General features: G+C 44.5%; 1 protein-coding gene across 2 annotated transcripts in view; it reads left to right on the forward strand.

Annotated features, from left to right (window-relative positions):
* The window catches only part of RALGPS1 (Ral GEF with PH domain and SH3 binding motif 1), a 104,643-nt gene that overhangs the window by 1,423 nt on the left and 83,519 nt on the right, over positions 1–19,701 (forward strand). For both annotated transcript variants that reach the window (XM_028493509.2, XM_028493507.2), the window contains exons 2-4: positions 1,792–1,913; positions 5,074–5,181; positions 16,762–16,812. In XM_028493509.2, the coding sequence (XP_028349310.1) occupies positions 1,857–1,913; positions 5,074–5,181; positions 16,762–16,812 (216 nt within the window). In that variant the 5' untranslated portion in view covers positions 1,792–1,856. The remainder of the gene's footprint in view (positions 1–1,791; positions 1,914–5,073; positions 5,182–16,761; positions 16,813–19,701) is intronic.

Raw genomic sequence — 19,701 nt, forward strand, 5'->3', positions numbered from 1 at the left:
AGTTAATATACGATATTTGTTTATCTCTTTCTGACTTACTTCACTCTGTATGACAGACTCCAGGTCTATCCACCTCATTACAAATAACTCAGTTTCATTTCTTTTTATGGCTGAGTAATATTCCATTGTATATGTGTGCCACATCTTCTTTATCCATTCATCTGTTGATGGATACTTAGGTTGTTTTTTTTTTTTTGTGGTACGCGGGCCTCTCACTGTTGTGGCCTCTTCCGTTGCGGAGCACACTCTCCGGACACGCAGGCTCAGTGGCCATGGCTCACGGGCCCAGCCGCTCCATGGCATGTGGGATCTTCCTGGACCGGGGCACGAACCTGTGTCCCCTGCATCGGCAGGCGGACTCTCAACCACTGCGCCACCAGGGAAGCCCCAGCATGATGTTTTTGAGGTTTATTCATGTTATACTTTGTATCAGTGTTCCATTTCTTTTTATTGCTGAGTAGTAGTCCATTGTATGGATATATCACATTGTCTATCCATTCCCCAGTTGGTGGGCACTTAGTTTCCAGCTTTTGGCTAAGATGAAGAAATTCATGTGCATGTCTTTGTGTGGACATATGTTTTCATTTATTTTAAAGATAGTTACCTAGGTGTAGAATTGTGGGGTCATTTGGTAAGTTGATGTTTAACTTTTTAAGAAACTGCCCAACTGTTCTTCAAAGTTGCTGTGCCTCTGGTACCTCAAGCCAGGAGCCATGCATCCTCAGGTGGTTCTCCCTCCCCCCCACATCAGTTTCTGTTGCATTTCTGTCCTTACCATCTCTCAGTCTGTGTCCTTCTCTTTGGTGTCACTGCTGCCACTTTAGCTCAGAGGACTCTCGTCTCTTGCCTGATAATTGCAGTTGGCTTCCAGCTGGTCCCTTTGCCTTCTCCTTTCCTTCCCCCATTACATCCTGATCACTTTCCTGGGAAAAAGCTGGTGGTGGCTACAGTGCTCTGATGTTCAGTGATGTGATAAATGCCCTACTAGGGGCATGTACACGTTGGTATGAGAGCACTGGTTCTCGTTTGAGTGGTCCAGGTGCGATAACCAGGGGAAATGACATTTGAGCCAGGTCCTGAATAAGGATGGTTTGGTGGGATGGCATGAGCAAAGACACCAAAGCACGAGTTACTTAACCTCTCTGTGCCTCAAATTCCCCACGTGGAATATGGGGGTAATAACAGGACCTACCAAGAACTGTTGTGAGCATTAGAGGAGTTACTGTATGTAAGGTGCATGGCACGTGGAGAGAACTCTCTGAGTCTTAGCTAGTATCCATATTATTATTATTGATGGGATGGTCTTGGTGCACAGGGAAACACGGTAGATTCAGTTTGTCTTCTTCACCTGCCTTCTTTTTAAAACAAAGGTCACAAACTCTAGTGTCTACAGGAGCCAGGCAGGTCCCCAAGTGGCTGTACAGGCCAGGCGGGGTCTGAAAGGCACTTGCTCCAGTAAGTGCACCAGTACAAGGGGCAGCGCTGCCCAGCCCAGCTGACGGCCGTCATGCAGGAATGGGGCCCAGTGCTGCCAGAAAAGTCACAAATCCAGAATTCTGTGTGAAACCTTCCAATTTTTAAATGTTGGTGATTAATTAAAAAAATACTAAAACCTGTACAAGCCTAGCTGACTACGTCTGTGGGCCATATTTAGCCTGAAGGCCACCAGCCTGTAACCTTTCTTTGAAGGTCTCCTCTGGGGTCACCAGGTCAAGTCCAGCACAACTCTCTCCCAGGGTGGGATTAGCTTGGGTTTGAAGGCTGGTTTTTATGAGCCCCTTTGCCTTGCAGGACTTCTCCAGACAGGTTATGTCACCGACAGAGGCTGCCCTGAAGCTCCCTGTGGCCCGGAGACTATGTACAAGAGGAATGGTCTGATGGCTAGCGTGCTGGTCACCTCTGCCACTCCACAGGTACTGGGGCTGCGGGGCCGGGGCCGTGGGTGGGGTGGGTGGGCCGGGTCTCCTTGCAGCTGACCCAGGCCCCCTGAGTCTTGGCCCGGGGGCTGCAGGCCTCCATGAATGCCACCATTCTTAGCCCTCCCGACCAGCCATGCCAGGCGTGAGATTTGGGAGGCAGTCAGCCCTGAGGATCAGTGTGTTTTCTGAAGTCGTTCTCTTCAAAGAAAAACAAATACCTGCCTAGTCCAGTCGTAGCAAGTGCCACATTCCATTTTGGTGGCAAGAAGGGATCAGACCTTCCCCAAGCAAAGCCGTGGCTGATTATAAATAGGTCACACATTCTGGAATGAAGTCAGACTGAAGTGCTTCCAGCTGGCCCCGTGTTCCTATTTACCTTGCTCAGGAGGAAATGGCTGTAAGGGCTGGTGGTCGAGAGTGGCGTGGGCTCGGGCCCCTGCCCTGGGGGTTTGGGAGTTTGCTTTCCAAGTTCTGTAATAGAACAGAGGCAGGTGGGGGAGGGGGTGGGGCCTGGGGAGACCACCATGTCAGATGCATAACCCTGGGCTCCTGTGACAAACGGACAAGGGGGTGCTCCGTGTTCTGAACTCACAAGGCCCTCGTGGTCGAGCTGGGCTTTTGAAATGATCCTGTGCAATCAGCTAGAATTCATAGGAACCAATCCATTTCTTATAACCCTTTAAAAAAATTCCTTAGCTTGATCTCTGGTTCTGAAAGCAGACTTGTGGGTACCCGTTAAAATTCCCAGATGGTGCCAATATACGTTTAAATAAAGTTACTGCGTCGTCATCACCACCACCACCTCCACCGCTACCACTGACTGTATTTGGGGCAACTTTTGATTAAATAAGGCCCCTTGTATGAGTGTGTATGTTTGGGGCAGGTGCAATGGGGTGTTACAGGAAAGTTATAAAACCTGAAATTCCAGGAATGGACTCTGTCTGGTAACTGGAGGAATCAGACTTCTCTTTCCATTTACAGTTTACACTCCGTCTAGAGTAAAACTTCTTTCTTTTTTATCCTCCATCTGTGTATATATGTATACATACACATATGTGTGCAAACACACATATATACTATATATATCTACATATATGTGTATATATAGAAATACGCATGTATATGTGTATCCAGAACGTGGTGAGAGCTCAATAAATATTTGTTGAATGAATGAACAAATGAATGCATGTCTAATTGAAGTGCTCAATACATTTTGGTGACTGAGTGACACGTTTATACAGATAGACACCCATGATTTAGTGCTTAACTATATACCGGGCACTTCTTTTGTACATTCCACAGGCATGATCTCACTTAATCCTCACAATAACCCCATCAGGCACGTGCTGTTGTTTCACCCCCAGTTTATAGGCGAGGAAACTGAGGCAGGGAGCAGTGAATGAACTGGCTTCAAATCACACAGCTGGTCAGCGGTGGGTGGCCTCTGTGACTCTGGAGCCGCTGGTCCTGACCACGATGACGTTACAGTCCCCGGAAGACGGTCAGCCCCGTCACCTGCTTCAGGCTGCTCCGTGGAAGGGGAGCATGGAAGTGCAGAATGATTTATTGGTAGCCATTGCTCAGGGTCTGTAAGAGCGAGGGGTAGAATAGATGGCCAATTCCAGAAGCATTCAGGATTAGTCTTCATTACTTTTCAAAAGTTTAACACAGATTCTCCTCAGAGGAGAATGTCCCATCGCCCATGGAACTTTCAAAATAACCATGGCTGAGCCCACCCAGGCCCCTTGAATCAGCATCGCCCAGGGAGGGGATCCTGCCAGTTGCTTTGTAAGCTTCATTTTGTATGACCTGTGCCACAGCCCTGGGGAGCGGGTTCTAGTGGTGCCATTTTACAGATGGTAGCTGAGGCTCTGCGAAGTGAAGAGGTCAGACAGCAGCTCGGGTGGAGCTGGCATTCTAAGCAGGCCTGTCTGACTTCAGAGCTCAGAGCTGCTTAAGATCATCTTAGGGTTTTTGGTAGCCTTTAAATGACAGAGGCCTATTGAAATCTACAGGTTTAAGTTTCTGCTCCTCCTTTTAACCTCACGTTTTCAGTTGTTGACTATTGGTTTCCCTCCCTGGCCTAAAAACACTCTAGTTTCCAGTAAGATTGCAAAGTTTTTCCAGATATAGCCATTTTGGAAAGAGTGAAATAAAGGGGAATTAATAAAAGCATATTCTCTAAATCCCGGTCCAAGATGTTGAGGTTAATGGAAACCACAAAATCCCTCTTCACAGGTTGAGACGAATAAAACCATTTATGAACAGGGCACAGTTTTGGGGTGGTAAGCTCTGTTGGTTCCCCAAAGTAGAATTTGATGGAATTAAGTAAAATTGAAGAGAAGGTATGTTCAACATTCTGGGATCCCTACAGTGTTGGGTTTCATGTAAACTGGCCACATTTGGGGAGTTTAACTTGCTCTTTTACGGGAGACCTTTCCTTTACATGCAGGACTCCCAGTGTTCTTCTTAACAAGGGGCTCTACTAAATATAACTTTCACGCCGTCTCCGAAACTGGCCGGTTACCTCTCACCTCTTCAGCTAACAGGCTTTGAATTCCAAGTGGCCCCTACATGAAATAAGCCTTGAGAGTCAGTTTAACATTTTGTATAATAATTTCCTGCAGTGACTTTAAGTAGAAAGAAAAAAAAAAAAGGTGAAACCAGGTAATGTTTGAAAAACATAACAAAACAGGTGATCTCCTCAGGCCTCCTAAGATGTGAAGGGCGGGCTGTATCTTTTCACCGCCCCCTCCCCCACCCCACCACAGAGGCAGCTGGAAGCAGTTGGGGTGTAGTGAGCGAGGGCATGTATGATTGAGGGGTAAGAGAGATATACAACTGGGCTCGCATTCTGGCTCTTCAGTTTCCTAGGTGAGATACATTGGGGAAGTAGCACTGCCTCTACTTCCTTATCTGTAGGATGGGAATAATAATAGTGTGTACTCAGAGAGTTGTTATGAGAATTAAATTAGATTATGCATATGAAGTGCTTAACACAGTGCCTGGAATATGGTAAAGCACTAAACAACAGAAGCTTTTATCATTGTACGGTTCTGCCCCTCTTGCATCCTCAGTTCTGAGGTTTGGGAGTCAGTGATTGTGGAGTCAGCCAGACTGCTCAGGTGGCCCCATCTCTCCCTGTCCTCCGCAGGGCAGCAGCAGCTCAGACTCTCTGGAGGGCCAGGGCTGCGACTATGCCAGCAAGAGCTACGATGCCGTTGTCTTCGATGTCCTGAAAGTGACTCCTGAGGAGTTTGCTGTAAGTAACAGGACTGATGTGGGTGGCTGGGCGCCACAACGGGGAGCTTGAGGGGGTCACTGCTCAGGGTTGTTTGCTCAGATTGGAAACAACCCGTATATCCAACAATAGGGGATTGCCGAATAAAGTATTCTTTATGAAATACCATTAAAAAAGGGTGATGTCTGCAGGGAGGGATAAATTAGGAGTTTGGATTAAAATATACACACTACTCTATATAAAACAGACAACAAAGAAGGACCTACTGTGTAGCACAGGGAACTATACTCAATATCTTGTAATAACCTATAATGGAAGAGAATGTTAAAAAAGAATATATATATATATATATATATATATACACACACACATATATATATACGTATAGCTGAATCACTTTGCTGTACACCTGAAACTAACACAACATTGTGAATAAACTATATTTCAATAAAAATTTTTTTAAAATGTAAAAACCCACAAATATTTTCAGTAGGTGTATTACAATACCTGGTTTGGAAAAATTGAGCAGAAAAACCTTTGTACCTATCTGGTTACAGATGCATTACAAAATTAATTTTAATACTTGTTGCATTGCTATTAAGATCAAAATTAAAAAAAGAATTAAGGAAGGAATAGATAATATAATTATATGAAAGCAAAATAATAAATAACTTTGAAGGATAAAAAAAACAGGAAGCTGTCTATCTAGGAATTTAACTACCTTGCAAGGCGTACACAATATATATGAATAGTAAGTGAAAGGAGCAGGTTACAGCAGGGGTCCCCAACCCCTGGGCTGAGGACCGGTACCGGTCCGCGGCCTGTTAGGAACCGGGCCGCACCGCAGGAGGTGAGCGGCGGGCGGGCGAGCGAAGCTTCATCTGCCGCTGCCCATCGCTCGCGTTGCCGCCTGAACCGTCCGCTCCTCCCCACCTGGTGGAAAAATTGTCTTCCACGAAACCGGTCCCTGGTGCCAAAAAGGTTGGGGACCGCTGGGTTACATCACAACTTACAGAGAATAGTGCCATTTTTAAAAAGCATGCACAACACCTACATATTTATATTTGCATAAGAAGAGGTCTAGATCTGATGTTGACATATTCTTAAATATCTGGATACCTATATAGCCAAACATATTATTTACTGTAGTTTCTGGTTGTAGGAATCTAGATAATTGGAATTTAATTTTTCTTCCTTACGTTTATTTGTACTTTCTATATTTTTACAATGACTGTTTTCTACAATGATAGACAATATTATTTGAACAAATTCTGTAATTATAAATTAAAAAGAATTGTTTTTCCTTCAGCCAGTGTGTTGCTGCTGGTCGGACCCTGTGCTTCTTTGCTGTGGAGGAGCAGGCTTGGCTCCTTGTTTTGCCATGACCTGGTTTCTTCCTTGTGCACTTGGAGGGTGGAGGGAGGACGTCGGCTCTGGGGTGACCTGATTGCAGGCGCTGCCCAGGGCTGCATTTCTCTGCAGAACCACGGAAGTACTTCCGGCCATGCCCACTTTTTCCCGGTCCCCTTGCTGTAGCAGGTTTGGTGCCCTCCAGGGGTCTATGGAGCTAAGTGGGCCCCATCTCTTTGCTCTGCCATCACTTGCTTCCACGTTTACTTTGTGCCAGGCCATGCTGAGCCTGGCACATATGTCACCTCCCTCAGTGTGTCTGAGGGATCCTTTTAAAACCAGTGTGAAACTCTTTAGGGGCTCTCTTATACTAGAATGAGATCCGGAATTCCTCGCGAGCCTCCAGGGCCCCGTGGTCTGGCCAAGCCTCCTCTCCTGCCCCATCTCCTTGCTCCCCAGCTACACGCCAGCTGCCTCTTTCTTCCCCAGACTCACCTGGCATCCCCCTGCCTCAGGGTCCTGTGCTTCTTCTTCCTTCTGTCCTAATGGCTCTTTCCCACATGTCTCCCGGTCTCTGTTCAGATGTCAGCCCTTAGACAGGAATTTCACGGGCTAGAGTAGCATCTGTACATCACACGCTTCCCTGACCCTGCTCTGTTTTCTTCATATCTCTAATGACTGCCCAACATTACGTTCTGTAATAGTGTTTTGTATGGTCTGTCTCCTCCACTAGAATGCAAACTCCCGAAGGACAGGAACTTTATCTAACTCTTTCACGGCTCTTTCCCCATTGCCCAGAATAGTGCCTCCCTCATAGTACATGTTGACTAGAAGAATTCAGTCCTCAGAACAACCTGATGAGGCAGATTATTAGCTCCCTATTTTCTAAGAAAGAAACTAAGGATCTAAGAGATTGTTTTTTTTTAACCTGGATCATATAGCCAGATGTGGGCAGAGCCAGGTCTGAAACCTTCATCTCCTGATTATTCTCCTAATGCTGGGTGGTGATAACAAGGGCAGCTCCCACTTTTGAACACCTGCTTTGTCTAGGTCTTGTGCTAAATGTTTTACATGCATTAATCTAACTTACTTTTCACCACAGCCTTACAAATTAGGTATATTTATTATTCCCAGTATACTGTCACCAGTATAGAGAGGAAAATCACCTCTTCATACAGATAGTAAGTGGCATTATCTGTCTGGGCTTTAAAACCAGGGCTTCTGACATTCTAGACCAGCAGAAATATAATCTGAGCCACATATGCAATTTAAAAATTTTTAGTAGCCGCATTAAAAAAGGTGAAATTACTTTTTTTTTTTTTTTTTTTTTTGTGGTATGCGGGCCTCCCTCTGTTGTGGCCTCTCCCGTCGCGGAGCACAGGCTTCGGACGCGCAGGCTCAGCGGCCATGGCTCACGGGCCCAGCCGCTCCATGGCACGTGGGATCCTCCCAGACCGGGGCGCGAACCCGGTTCCCCTGCATCGGCAGGCGGACACGCAACCACTGCGCCACCAGGGAAGCCCTGAAATTACTTTAAAAATATTTTTTATTTAACTTGCTGTATCTAAAATATTATCATTTCCACCTGTAAACAACATGAAATTGTTGAGATACTTTGCATTCTTTTTTTCACACTAAATCTTCAAAACTCAATGTAGTCTTCTAAACTTAAGAGTGCTGGTGACATTTCAGATCCTCAACAGCCGCGTGAGGCTAGGGACCACTGTATTAGACAGTGTAGTGCTAGTCTGTCCTCTCAGGCACAAAACTATAGTGCGTCTCTCTCCTTTAGAAGACATCATGGACCTTGCTGGCTGATGGCTTAGCCTCTATATTCTATTTGCTTTGGTTTGCTTGTTGTATTTTTCTTTTTTTTTTTTGGCTGCATTGGGTCTTTGTTGCTGTGTGTGGGCTTCTCACTGCTGTGGCTTCTATTTGTTGTGGAGCATGGGCTCTAGGCGTGCGGGCTTCAGTAATTGCAGCACACAGGCTCAGTAGTTGTGGCGCACGGGCTTAGTTGCTCTGTGGCATGTAGGATCTTCCCGGACCAGGGCTCGAACCGGTGTCCACTGCATTGGCAGGCAGGTTCTTAACCACTGAGCCACCAGGGAAGTCCTGCTTGTTGTATTTTTGAGCTGTGTTTTTTAGCTTCGTGGAAGGAATGAAGCAATAATGAGGTTTAAAAATCCCTTTATAGTTGTTCCCCACATGGAAAGGCAGAGAGTTAGGCTGTGCCTAGAATGTCATTCTCCAGCCAGACCCCTTGGTGAGATTTTGGGCCTGGTTTTCTAGTCTCAGCCCTAGAGTGTTGCTCAGCCCAGCCCAGTCTGGGAAGACTGTAGGGAAGGGCAGTGAATGCTCTGAGGGTGCAGTGCTAACACTTGGCTGCTCCTGCCAGAGCCAGCGTGTCTTCAGCTTAGATGTGAAGCCAGGTCCCCTGGAGTCTTTGGTCTTTGGGGAAGCATTGGAGCTGCCAGGTGTTGGAATTGAACCAGACCACCTGGTATTTTAGTTTCCTGTCTAATAATATGAAAGAAAGGAAAAAGCCAGACACAAGAGTCCAGTAAAAAAATCATTTGAGTGATTCTGGGAAGATGGCGGTGGCGGCAGCATAGTTCTTTATTCTCCCTGAATCCCCACATAAACACATCCAGAACAACTAGATAGCAAACCCTGAAACCCATGAGAAATATTTACAGTAAAATTAGGTGTCAAGTTATCCCTATCAAACCCAAAATACAAATGGCTGGGGATACTCCACCAGTATCAAAAGACCTGCAGAGTATCAGCTTCAGTATAAGAGAAAGCAGAAGTAAGTATTGGGGCATTTGACAGACTAGAGAATAGGAGAACCCCAGAATTTCCATCAGGAATTCACTGGAAAGTTCGGCAGGTTAATGTGAGAATAGCAACTGAAATTGACAGGAATTTTGACCACTCAGATAATGGATGGGTGGAAGAGATCTGTGGACTAGCCCTATGGGCTCTTGAGACCAACCAACCAGGGCTCACTTCCAGAAGGCTCCATATCAAAGAGAAATTCAGTATGGGAGTGGACTGAAAATTATCAGGATAGGGAAAGTTAAGGAAAAAGGAGGTCTAAATAAATGTGTGTGTGTGTGTGTGTGTGTGTGTGTGTGTGTGTGTGTGTGTGAAATCTCAAAAAACAACTGCATGTTGTTGAACATTACATGAAAGTAACCAATAGAAGAGCTATATGAAGTTAGAAAAGCTACCCTGAACCATGTTCTCCTCTAGAAAATTAGGAAAACTAATTTTACATAAAAATAAGCAACAAAAAATTATTGATATCAAGTCTTTCAAAGTTATTATAAGAAAAAAAGAGTAAGGACAGAATCCTGTAGATAACGAAAGTATGCCAGAAAGACATGCCATAAAAAAGATAAAAACTATAACCTTTCTCTTTCAAAATAAGCTAAGAGAAGATATTAAGATCACACTATTTCAGACATAAGTCTGAAATAGAAAAATCTCAGAAATGAGGTGGCAGAGTTAGGAAAGCATTGAAAATAAAAGTTATTTTGGAAATGAATGTTGAACTAGAAGGAACACAAGAATAGGTAAACAGGGGCTTCCCTGGTGGCACAGTGGTTGCGCGTCCGTCTGCCGATGCAGGGGAACCGGGTTCGCGCCCCGGTCTGGGAGGATCCCACGTGCCGCGGAGCGGCTGGGCCCGTGAGCCATGGCCGCTGAGCCTGCGCGTCCGGAGCCTGTGCTCCGCAACGGGAGAGGCCACAGCAGGGGGAGACCCGCATACCACAAAAAAGAAAAAAAAAAAAAAAAAAAAAGAATAGGTAAACATAACAGAAAATGCCTTAAGGGAGGAAAAATTTTAAGATCAAAATAAATGAAGAAAGAGATAATAAGACTTTGAAAAATGAAAAAAATGATAGGACTTCCCTGGTGGTGCAGTGGTTAAGAATCCGCCTGTCAATGCAGGGGACATGGGTTCAAACCCTGATCCAGGAAGATTCCCACATGCCGTGGAGCAACTAACCCCATGAGCCACAACTACTGAGCCTGCAATCTAGAGCCCGGCTCTAGAGCCCACGATCCACAACTACTGAGCCCACGTGCCACAACTACTGAAGCCTGTGTGCCTAGAGCCTGTGCCTTGCAACAAAGAGAAGCCACTGCAATGAGAAGCCCATGCACCACAATGAAGCGTAACCCCCGCTTGCTACAACTAGAGAAAGCCTGCATGCAACAACGAAGACCCAATGCAGCCATAAATAAATAAATAAATTCATTTTAAAAAGAGTGACAAATATTAATGATAAGCAAAGAAGATCCAACATACAGATAATGTAAATCTCTGAAAGAGGAGAATAAAAGGCAAGGAAACTGAACAAATACTTAAACTATAATTTAAGAAGATGTTCACAAAATAAAAAAAGATTCAGGGCTTCCCTGGTGGCGCAGTGGTTGCGCGTCCGCCTGCCGATGCAGGGGAACCGGGTTCGCGCCCCGGTCTGGGAGGATCCCACATGCCGCGGAGCGGCTGGGCCCGTGAGCCATGGCCGCTGGGCCTGCGCATCCGGAGCCTGTGCTCCGCAACGGGAGAGGCCACAGCAGAGGGAGGCCCGCATACCACACAAAAAATAAATAAATAAATAAATAAATAAATAAATAAATAAAATAAAAAAAGATTCAAACCTACATATTGAAAGAATATAGTGTTACTCCATCTTGGCTGGAACCCTCCCCCCCCACCAAGTTCATAACTCAGTTGAGGAATTCTGGCATTCCAATGACAAGGAGGATGACCCAGCTCTGAACTAGATTTCCCCCTTGTATGTAACATTCCGTTGATCCAATAAATAAATCTTGGCACTCAATGCAAGTTCTTGGTCATGCCGGGGCAACCCAGAATGGTCAATACCAAGATATAGTCTTGTAAACTACTTGGGTGATAAAATTATAGAGAAACTTGAGGAAAGTCAAGATAGTGGTTACTTTTGACAGGAGGGAGGGACTTGTGATTGGGACAAGGCACATGGAGGAACTCTTTTTTTTTTCTTAATTGTGGTGAACTATATGTAACACAAAAATTACCATCCTAACCATTTTAAGTGTACAGTTCAGTTGTGTTAAGTACATTCACATGACTGTGCAACCAATCTTCAGAGCTGTTTTCATCTTGCAGTCCCGAAACTCTGTGCCCATTAAACAACTCTCCATTCCCCCCAGCCCCCACCATTTACTATCTGTCTCTATGAGTCTGACTACTCCAGGTATCTCATATAAGTGGAACCATACAGTGTTTGTTTGTCTTTTTGTAACTGGCTTATTTCACTTGGCATAATGTCCTTGAGGTTCATCTATGTTGTTGCGTGCGTCAGAATTTCCTTTCTAAGGTCAAATAATACTCCATTGTGTGTATATATACCACATTTCTGGGGTCCATTCTGCCATTGATGGGGGTGGCTGTTTCTTGACCTGGGTGATGGTTATAAGGTGTTTGTCTTATAATTAAGTCATCAAACCATGCCTTTGTTTAATGTGGTTTCCTGTTAATGTGTGTCATTTTATGGTCAAGAGGGTTAAGATCATTTCAAAGGTCCTTATAGTTTTAGTGGGGTGCTCTGCAGCTAGACCTCAGTCCTTCTCCCCAGTGGCTGGAAGCAGAGCACAAAGCAAAGCAGGAACTTGTCTTTATCATCAGCAGATCATGGACATTCTTCTAGATCAATATGTATAGATTTAATTCTCTATTTTTAATAGCTGCATAATATTCCAGAGTCTGCATGTACCATAATTTTTTTCAACAAGTTCCTTTTTTGATGGCCTTTTAGATTACTTCCAGATTTTTACTACTACAAATAATTGTTCAGTAAACATCTATATTCATCTCTGTATCTAAATGTAGATCTCTCTCTCTATAATCTTCTTATATACCAGTGCTTTTCTTTCTGTATGAATTGGTATTGCTGTGTCAACAGTATGCTCATTTCAATTTTTAGGAAATAATATCTAAACATAGTGCCTGATCCTGGATGAAGAAAAACTTGCTGTAAAAGACAGTATTGGGATAATTAGCAAATTTTGAATGTGGACTGTATATTAGGTAATACGGTTGTACCAATGATAAATTTCCTAAGTATAATCATTTTATCATTATGTAAGAGGATCATCTTGTTCTTGGTAAATAAAATGCTGAAGGATTAAGAGGTGAAGCGTCATAATATCTGTATTTTACTCTCAAATGGTTCAGAAAAAAATGTGTGTGTGTATATAATTATATATATATACATAAAATTATATACATAATTATATACATAAAAATTATATACATAAAATTATATACATAAAAATAAAGCACATGAGGCCAAATGTTAATGAAGCTAGGTGGAAGGTTATAGAGTTTATCATATTATTCTTGCAAATTTTTTGTAAGTTTGACATTAAAAAATAAATAAAATGTTAAGAACTTTTTTTTATGGGTTACTGCCACATTACTTTCCAAAAAGAACTGAGCGACTCATAGTCCCATTAGTTGTGATGGCGCTGATGGACCACAAATGGTGTCTTGCTCTTTAATTTGCATTTCCTTGACTATGATTCTAAAATTGTCAGACACAGCAGGTCTGGGAGTAGAAGCAGGAATATATCTTTGGAGCTGATTACTTTTTGTTCCGTGAGCCCTCCTGGGGCTCATTTGGATTGATCTAAATGCAAATTGAAAGATATCTTCAATGATAAGACATACCACTGATTTGCCAACAGCTTCCTTTGTTTATTTGGACTCGGGGAGAGCCTTATACTATAAGGGTGTGGCTAGGAAGAGGGGATTTAGTCAACCACTGTTAGAGGGAAAAACACTACATTCAACATATGCAAAAACCAGCTTGTTTTCTTTTTGGCTAATTTGCTGTCATTTATCCACATAAAACCACCTCCTCTTTTTCTGTAGGGCTGTACTGTGACGTGATCCACTAGGTCTCTCCATTCTGAAGGCTTCATCTCTACAGAAATGTCCTGTAATATGTGGAGATTGGCCATTTCCTTAAAAAGCGTGGATTTGTAGGGGGCCCTGGGCTAGGAGGGAGGAGGTGGGAGAAGGGGTTAGGGTGAAGGAAGGCATTGCCAGGTGACCAGCTTAATTGGACATCCCGTATTAAGGCTTTATTTTCGAAAATAAGGAGAAGCCATTAAGAGACTTGTTCCTGAGTGTCCTCATCACAGGCAGGTGCCCTCACCACGGCAGGAACCCCAAGGGCCTCATTGTCTTGTGTTTCTGTTGAGGCTGTGCTGCACCCCTAGGAGCCTGGGAGCCAGCTGTGAAAAGGGGCAGGACCTGACCTCGCCCTCTGGTCCCCACTCCTATCCACATCCTCCCTGTTGGTAAAACTGCCTGCCTCCAACTTCTGGAGAAGGATCGCTCATCAGCAACCTTTGCTACGTGTGTTTGGCTTTGTAGTCAAATGACATGAAATTTATAATCTGATGATTTTACCTATCTATCTATGTATTCTTGCTCCGGACACTGCGTCTTTTTTGGCCAGAATCGAGAAGATAGAAATAGGAGAGATTCTTCTGAAAACCCTCTGGTTGTGTGTTTGGGACCAACCATTCTATTTTCAGTCTCGTGTCCTCTGTTGTGGTTTGTCTTGAATAAAATACCTGAACACATTTTCTGATTTATGGTCTGAGTGGGAATCAGAATACTTGAAACTCAGACCATCCAAAAAACTATGAAATGTAAAGTCACTATTTTAATACATCATTTGGAAATTCAGTAGCAAACCCTAGAACTGATGGCAGGATGGAAAGGAAGTTTTCTCATTTTCATATTCGCAGACTTTTGGTTCTTTTCCTAAGGGACATTGCAAGCATCCTGCAGGTTCTTCCAGATTGGGAGTTAACTTGAACTGCGGGAGAGGTTTCCAAGGCCCTGTGAGCTCTCAGCTCAAATCTCCTGTTTTCCCAAGGCCTTTCTGTTCCCCAGGATGGCAGAATTGATCCACGTGTGAGGAGCACTTGGCTAACAATCTCCATGGGTCTGGCAGGAGAAATGCCAGTCTGTTTGCACTGCCTGGGACGGAGCTTAGGGCCCTGTAGCTCTGGGCCAGACACACAAGCCTGCGGGCTTCAGCACATAGTAACCACTCACGTTGTGCTGACGTCCAGGGCCCGCTTGCCACAGGTGGGTGGACCCAGGGGTGGAAGAGCTCGGACTCCCTGGTGCCATCCACGCCTCTGCCGAGCTTCCGTTGGTGGAGGCATTTCACCTCAGTGCCCATGACGAGCACCAGCCCCTTGGAGGGATGAAGCCACCTGCTTATTTCTGTCTCCTGCTCAGCCCTGGGGATGGTATGCTTTGGCCTGCATCCTGTGCTTCCCAGAAATCCAGTGATCTTGGACCACCTTTAAATTGTGCCAAGAGGTGACCACAATTCTGCACTGAAGCCCTGGATTGTGGTTGCAGCTGACATACCATGTGTGTTGCCATTTTTCTCCAATGTATTCTTGATACGATATTTTTTTCTCGTGACAGTATTTGCTGACTTGATGTAACAGCCTCCTTTAAGTATTTTTTAGAGCAACTTTGAAGCGTGGATGTTCAAACAAATTAATGGTCCCTTATTTCCTAGCTCATGTATTGGGCAGGAACCATAAGTTCATACGCCAATACATGAGCCCATCTATGTGACTCCTCTTTTGCCAAAAAAATGATGATATGTAAACATACATATGATCTGTGTGAAAACGCAAGACAAGAGGTACAGAATGCCTGGCACCTGTATGTGTACACACACATATATGTACATATATACATATATAGAGAGAGCATCTGTTAGGTGCCAGGCATTCTGTACCTCTTGCCTTGAATTCTCACAACGATCCTATTAGATAGGGATTATTGTCACCATATTCTACATGTGGCAGCTGAAACTGGGAGAGGTTAAAGTCATGTGTCAAACAGAATATTGCAATTAAGTTATGGTGTCCAGACACATGCCCAAGCCCCGTGGATTCCAGAGCCCACGTCTGTTCAGTGCATCGTGTCCTCCCAGATGCCCTGTGTACAATGGACAGGTGTCTTCTCTCATTAGTGGGCATCCAGAAGCTCTCATCTCTCCTTTCCCTGCCTGTCACAGAAGTATCTGTTAACTGGTTCCTGGCATCCCATGTGACATATAGAGATAGATATAGGTCATGTGAAGTCAGCCCAGTCCATGCCTTGGCCTGCAAAACTGTCAGCAATGACGCTTTCTCTTACTGTCACCTGATGAGCTTCTAGCGATGGGAACAGATTTTTAACTGGATGTGTGTTTTCCCTATTGACAGAACTAGTGCTTCTCAAGCTAGCTGTGATAAAGGACCAGTTTTTTCCTTTCCAATCAGTTAAGGACTGATACTTTAAAAAAATACAATAAAAATGTCATGGGGATTGCTATAAAAGTTTCCAAATGCTTGCTCTCAAATTCCGTAATTATCTCATTGTGGGCTGGTGGAATAAACAGTTCGTGGTCCAACACTGGTCTGTGGATGCATCTTGAATAGCACTTTACCATATAATTTAGAGGAGGCTTAGGCTTCAGAAGAAACGTACACTTTCTATAAGCCACGATTTAAAAAAATATTAAATTTACAGTAATAGATAGTGTCTCTGTTTAGCATGCTAACTTATAATATGGTGTCTGCAACTTTTTAAAATCGTAAAAGTAATTCATACTTGAAACAAAAACTCAACTAGAACGAAAATATCCAAACTTAAAATGTTCCCCTTACTTTCACTCCCACCCTCCAAACTACTATTAACAATTCTTTTATTTTAATTAATTTATTTATTTTGGCTGCGCTGTGTCTTACTTAGTTGTGGCACGCGAGATCTTTTAGTTGCGGCATGCGGACTTCTTAGCTGCGGCATGCATGCGAGATCTAGTTCCCCCGACCAGGGAGTGAACCGGGCCCCCTGCATTGGGAATGCGGAGTCTTACCCACTGGACCACCAGGGAAGTCCCTCAATTCTTAAATTGGAAATTCGTCTCATGTTCGAGAAGGAAGGGTGGATCAAGACTTATGGGGAAGGGATGGGCGAGGCATTTTCAAAATTTACCCAATTTTTTACTCTATCTTGATTTTTATTTCAAGGGGGAAAGTACAACTTCTAAGTGTCATACTTATTACAACTTTATTACTTTATTACTCTGTATAGTTTCAAAGTCACATGAGAGCTGTTTTTGGTTTCCAGTATTTTCTAACCCCAATTCTCTTTTGTTGCAGAGCCAGATCACATTAATGGACATACCCGTGTTTAAAGCCATCCAGCCGGAGGTCTGTACCTTGTCCTTTACACTGTGCTACTAATACTGGGGCTGGGAGGGGAGGATTTAGTCAGCCATGTTAGGCTGACTCAGTTTCCCGGTTTCTCTCTTGAAGTCTCTATAAACTCACGTTATTGATTTAAGCCCCCATTAAAGAGAGCATCCGGGAGCTTTCCATTCTCAGAGGTGCTCACTCTTTGAGTCAGGTGCTTAGGTTCTCCAGAGGATGTCGCTGCGTTTGGCCCCCTCTGGCAGGGCTGTGGGCAGTCGGTGCCTACTGCCTTCACACCTGAGTCAGGCCTGGCTACACTGACTCCTTTGCCCAGGCCCCCTCTGCTGGAGATGCTCACTGTTGAGACAGAGATGGGAGAGAATGTTTCCTAGCGAGCCTTCTTTCTGTTGATACCAAATTCTGGTGGTTGCCTTGTTTCTGATTTTGAAGCCAGTTGCCGCAGCAAAACACATACATATTCATGTTAAAAGCATACATATATTTTTAGAAACGGCATATTCAATAAAGAGAAAAAAAGTTGATTTTAGTCTTCGAGAAAAAATCCCTGGAAATGTTTAGCAGTTGATAATGAGGCTTTACAGTTATTTTAGTCAGGGTTCTGGTTTCGTTATCAAGTAATAGAAATCCATTTCGAATAGCTGAATAGGCAGAAGAAGAATTTGTTACAAGCATAAAGGGGGCACTTTCAGAACCTGTGGCATGGAGTTCAGGCAGCCTGAAGAGCCGAGCAGGATGCAAACCCTCTCCCTGCTCCCTGCCTCTCCTCTGTTTTTCCCTCTCCTCTGCTTTCCCCTCTCCTCTCTGTCCTGCCCTCTGTCCTGTCTGCCCCTGTGGTCCAACCTGGCCTCCCCGAAGGGCCCATATTTATGTGATGCCGTGGAAGCCACCTTCCACACCTGAACCAGCAAATCTTAGTCCAGCCCCACTGAGTCCCGTGTCCGGTGCTGGTTCAGAGACTCAGGTCAGGAGTAGGTGGCCAAGATGAGCGAGAACAGCTGAGAGGACCCAGCCTTGTGAGTGGGGTGCCGATTTCAGAGAAGAGGGGTGTGGGTGGGGGATATGTCAAAACTATGGTGTGAATTCCAGAACACCACTCTTAACATGATGCCCTTCTTCTTACAGACTTTAAGAAGAACAGCATATTTTAATACAAAGCCAGACAAAGGATCCAGGCCTTCCTAGAGCTGGCATCCAACCCACTACAAATCAGGGGGAAACTACTGTTGCTAGCTGCACTCAGCATTTGTGTGAAGACGTGGCAGTGATTTGTATTTTGGTGTGTGTGTGTGTATGTGTGTGTGTGTTGTATTCATTAGGTTTGGGGGGCAGAACTATGTTTGCTTTTTTGAACTGGCTGACTTCCAGTCTTTTTCTATTTTCTTCAATGTGGGATTACACATTCCTTCTAATTAAAAACAAAAACAAAAACAGAAAACAACACAACACACTACATCTTGGAGCCTCTTGGGGGAGTAGTTGCGCGATGGTTGCCTTAGTTCTCAGCTGAACCTAGCTCTGCTCGTGTTCTCTGCTTAGCTTTGATCTGGAGCAGTTTAGACGCTTGGATCTTTCTTCTTTGTCTTGAGCATCAAGGAGGACAGCCCAGCCTGCTGTCAGCCCAGGGAGGCTGGGGTGGCTGTTCCGGCTGACTGCAGGAGGGAAGGGATGGGCAATTCTTCAGAGGCACAAGGAGGGGCAGACCGAGACTTTTCCCAGGGCACTGCAGTTCGGAAGGTGCCTCTTCCAGGGCATATCTTGTTTCAAGTTGTCACAAGACATTAAGGTAGAGATGTTTTGCTTTCAGGACCAGCTTGGAGCTGTGGTTCTCAATTGTGACTGCACATCAGAATCACCTGGGCAGTCTTGGAGACACGGGGTGCCTGGACTCCGCCCTAGACCATGGAATCTGAGTCTCTGGGTTAGAGTCTAGAACACAGTCAGCTGTGTTTTGTATAGAAGCTTACCAGGTGATTCTGCTGCAGAGTGAGGATTAAGAATGAACTGCTTCGAGGTATCTGGAGAAACCCTAAACTTTTATGTCTTAGATCTATGATATGTTAGCTAAAGACGGAAGAGTTTGTTACTCATTGTCACTGTCAAAACGGAGGCTAAAAGGAGCACCCTGGGAGCTGTCCCAGCTTTTCTGCTCTTGTTATTGCTGTTAGCAGACTGAAAACTGCAGCTTTTCCCCTTGATGATGTCTGCCAGGTCATGGCTGGACCACCCCAGAGTCGGAAGCACATGTATAAGGGACACTTGTAAGTTTGATGTAGACGAGACTTTCCAGGAAGCAGAGGCCAGCATGTGAGAGCAAGATGGGCATTGTGAGTGGTCTGGACTCCCAGAAGATCAGGAAACCTGTGCCTTTCAGCCCTGGCTGTGCCTCAGAATCAGTTGAGGAGCTCCGTAAAAAAAAAAAATCCAGATGCCTAGGCTTTATCCTTGGAGATTCTGATTCCATAGGGTTAGAGTGGGGCTGGGAATCCATTTCAGTCAGTTGTAGTCACTGTTCTTTTTGATGCATAAATTATCCTGCCTCTAACCAATGGGAGCCCTTTCATGTCATCTCCTGTATCCTTTTAACATGATCCCATTATTTTTTGATAGCTTCCTTGCTCTTTGATACAGCAAGATATGCTAATTTCCTGCTGAAGACCTGGAATCAGGCATTCCCTCAGGGGTCCTGGTTTCTTTTAGTGGAGGGTAGTATTTAGAAACCTGCAGTCTGGGTGAGAGGATGTTCACTGCTACTGGATTGCCATTGCTTTTAGGCCTTTTTGGTGGACGGGGCTAGAAAATATTTATTTTTTAAAAGGAAAAGTCATGAGTTCATGATTGGGTAGGTAGCATTATTTCTCCACAATCCTTCCTTCCCTCCTCATCCTT

This window comes from Physeter macrocephalus, chromosome 9 (assembly GCF_002837175.3).
Source record: "Physeter macrocephalus isolate SW-GA chromosome 9, ASM283717v5, whole genome shotgun sequence".
Lineage (NCBI taxonomy): Eukaryota > Metazoa > Chordata > Mammalia > Artiodactyla > Physeteridae > Physeter > Physeter macrocephalus.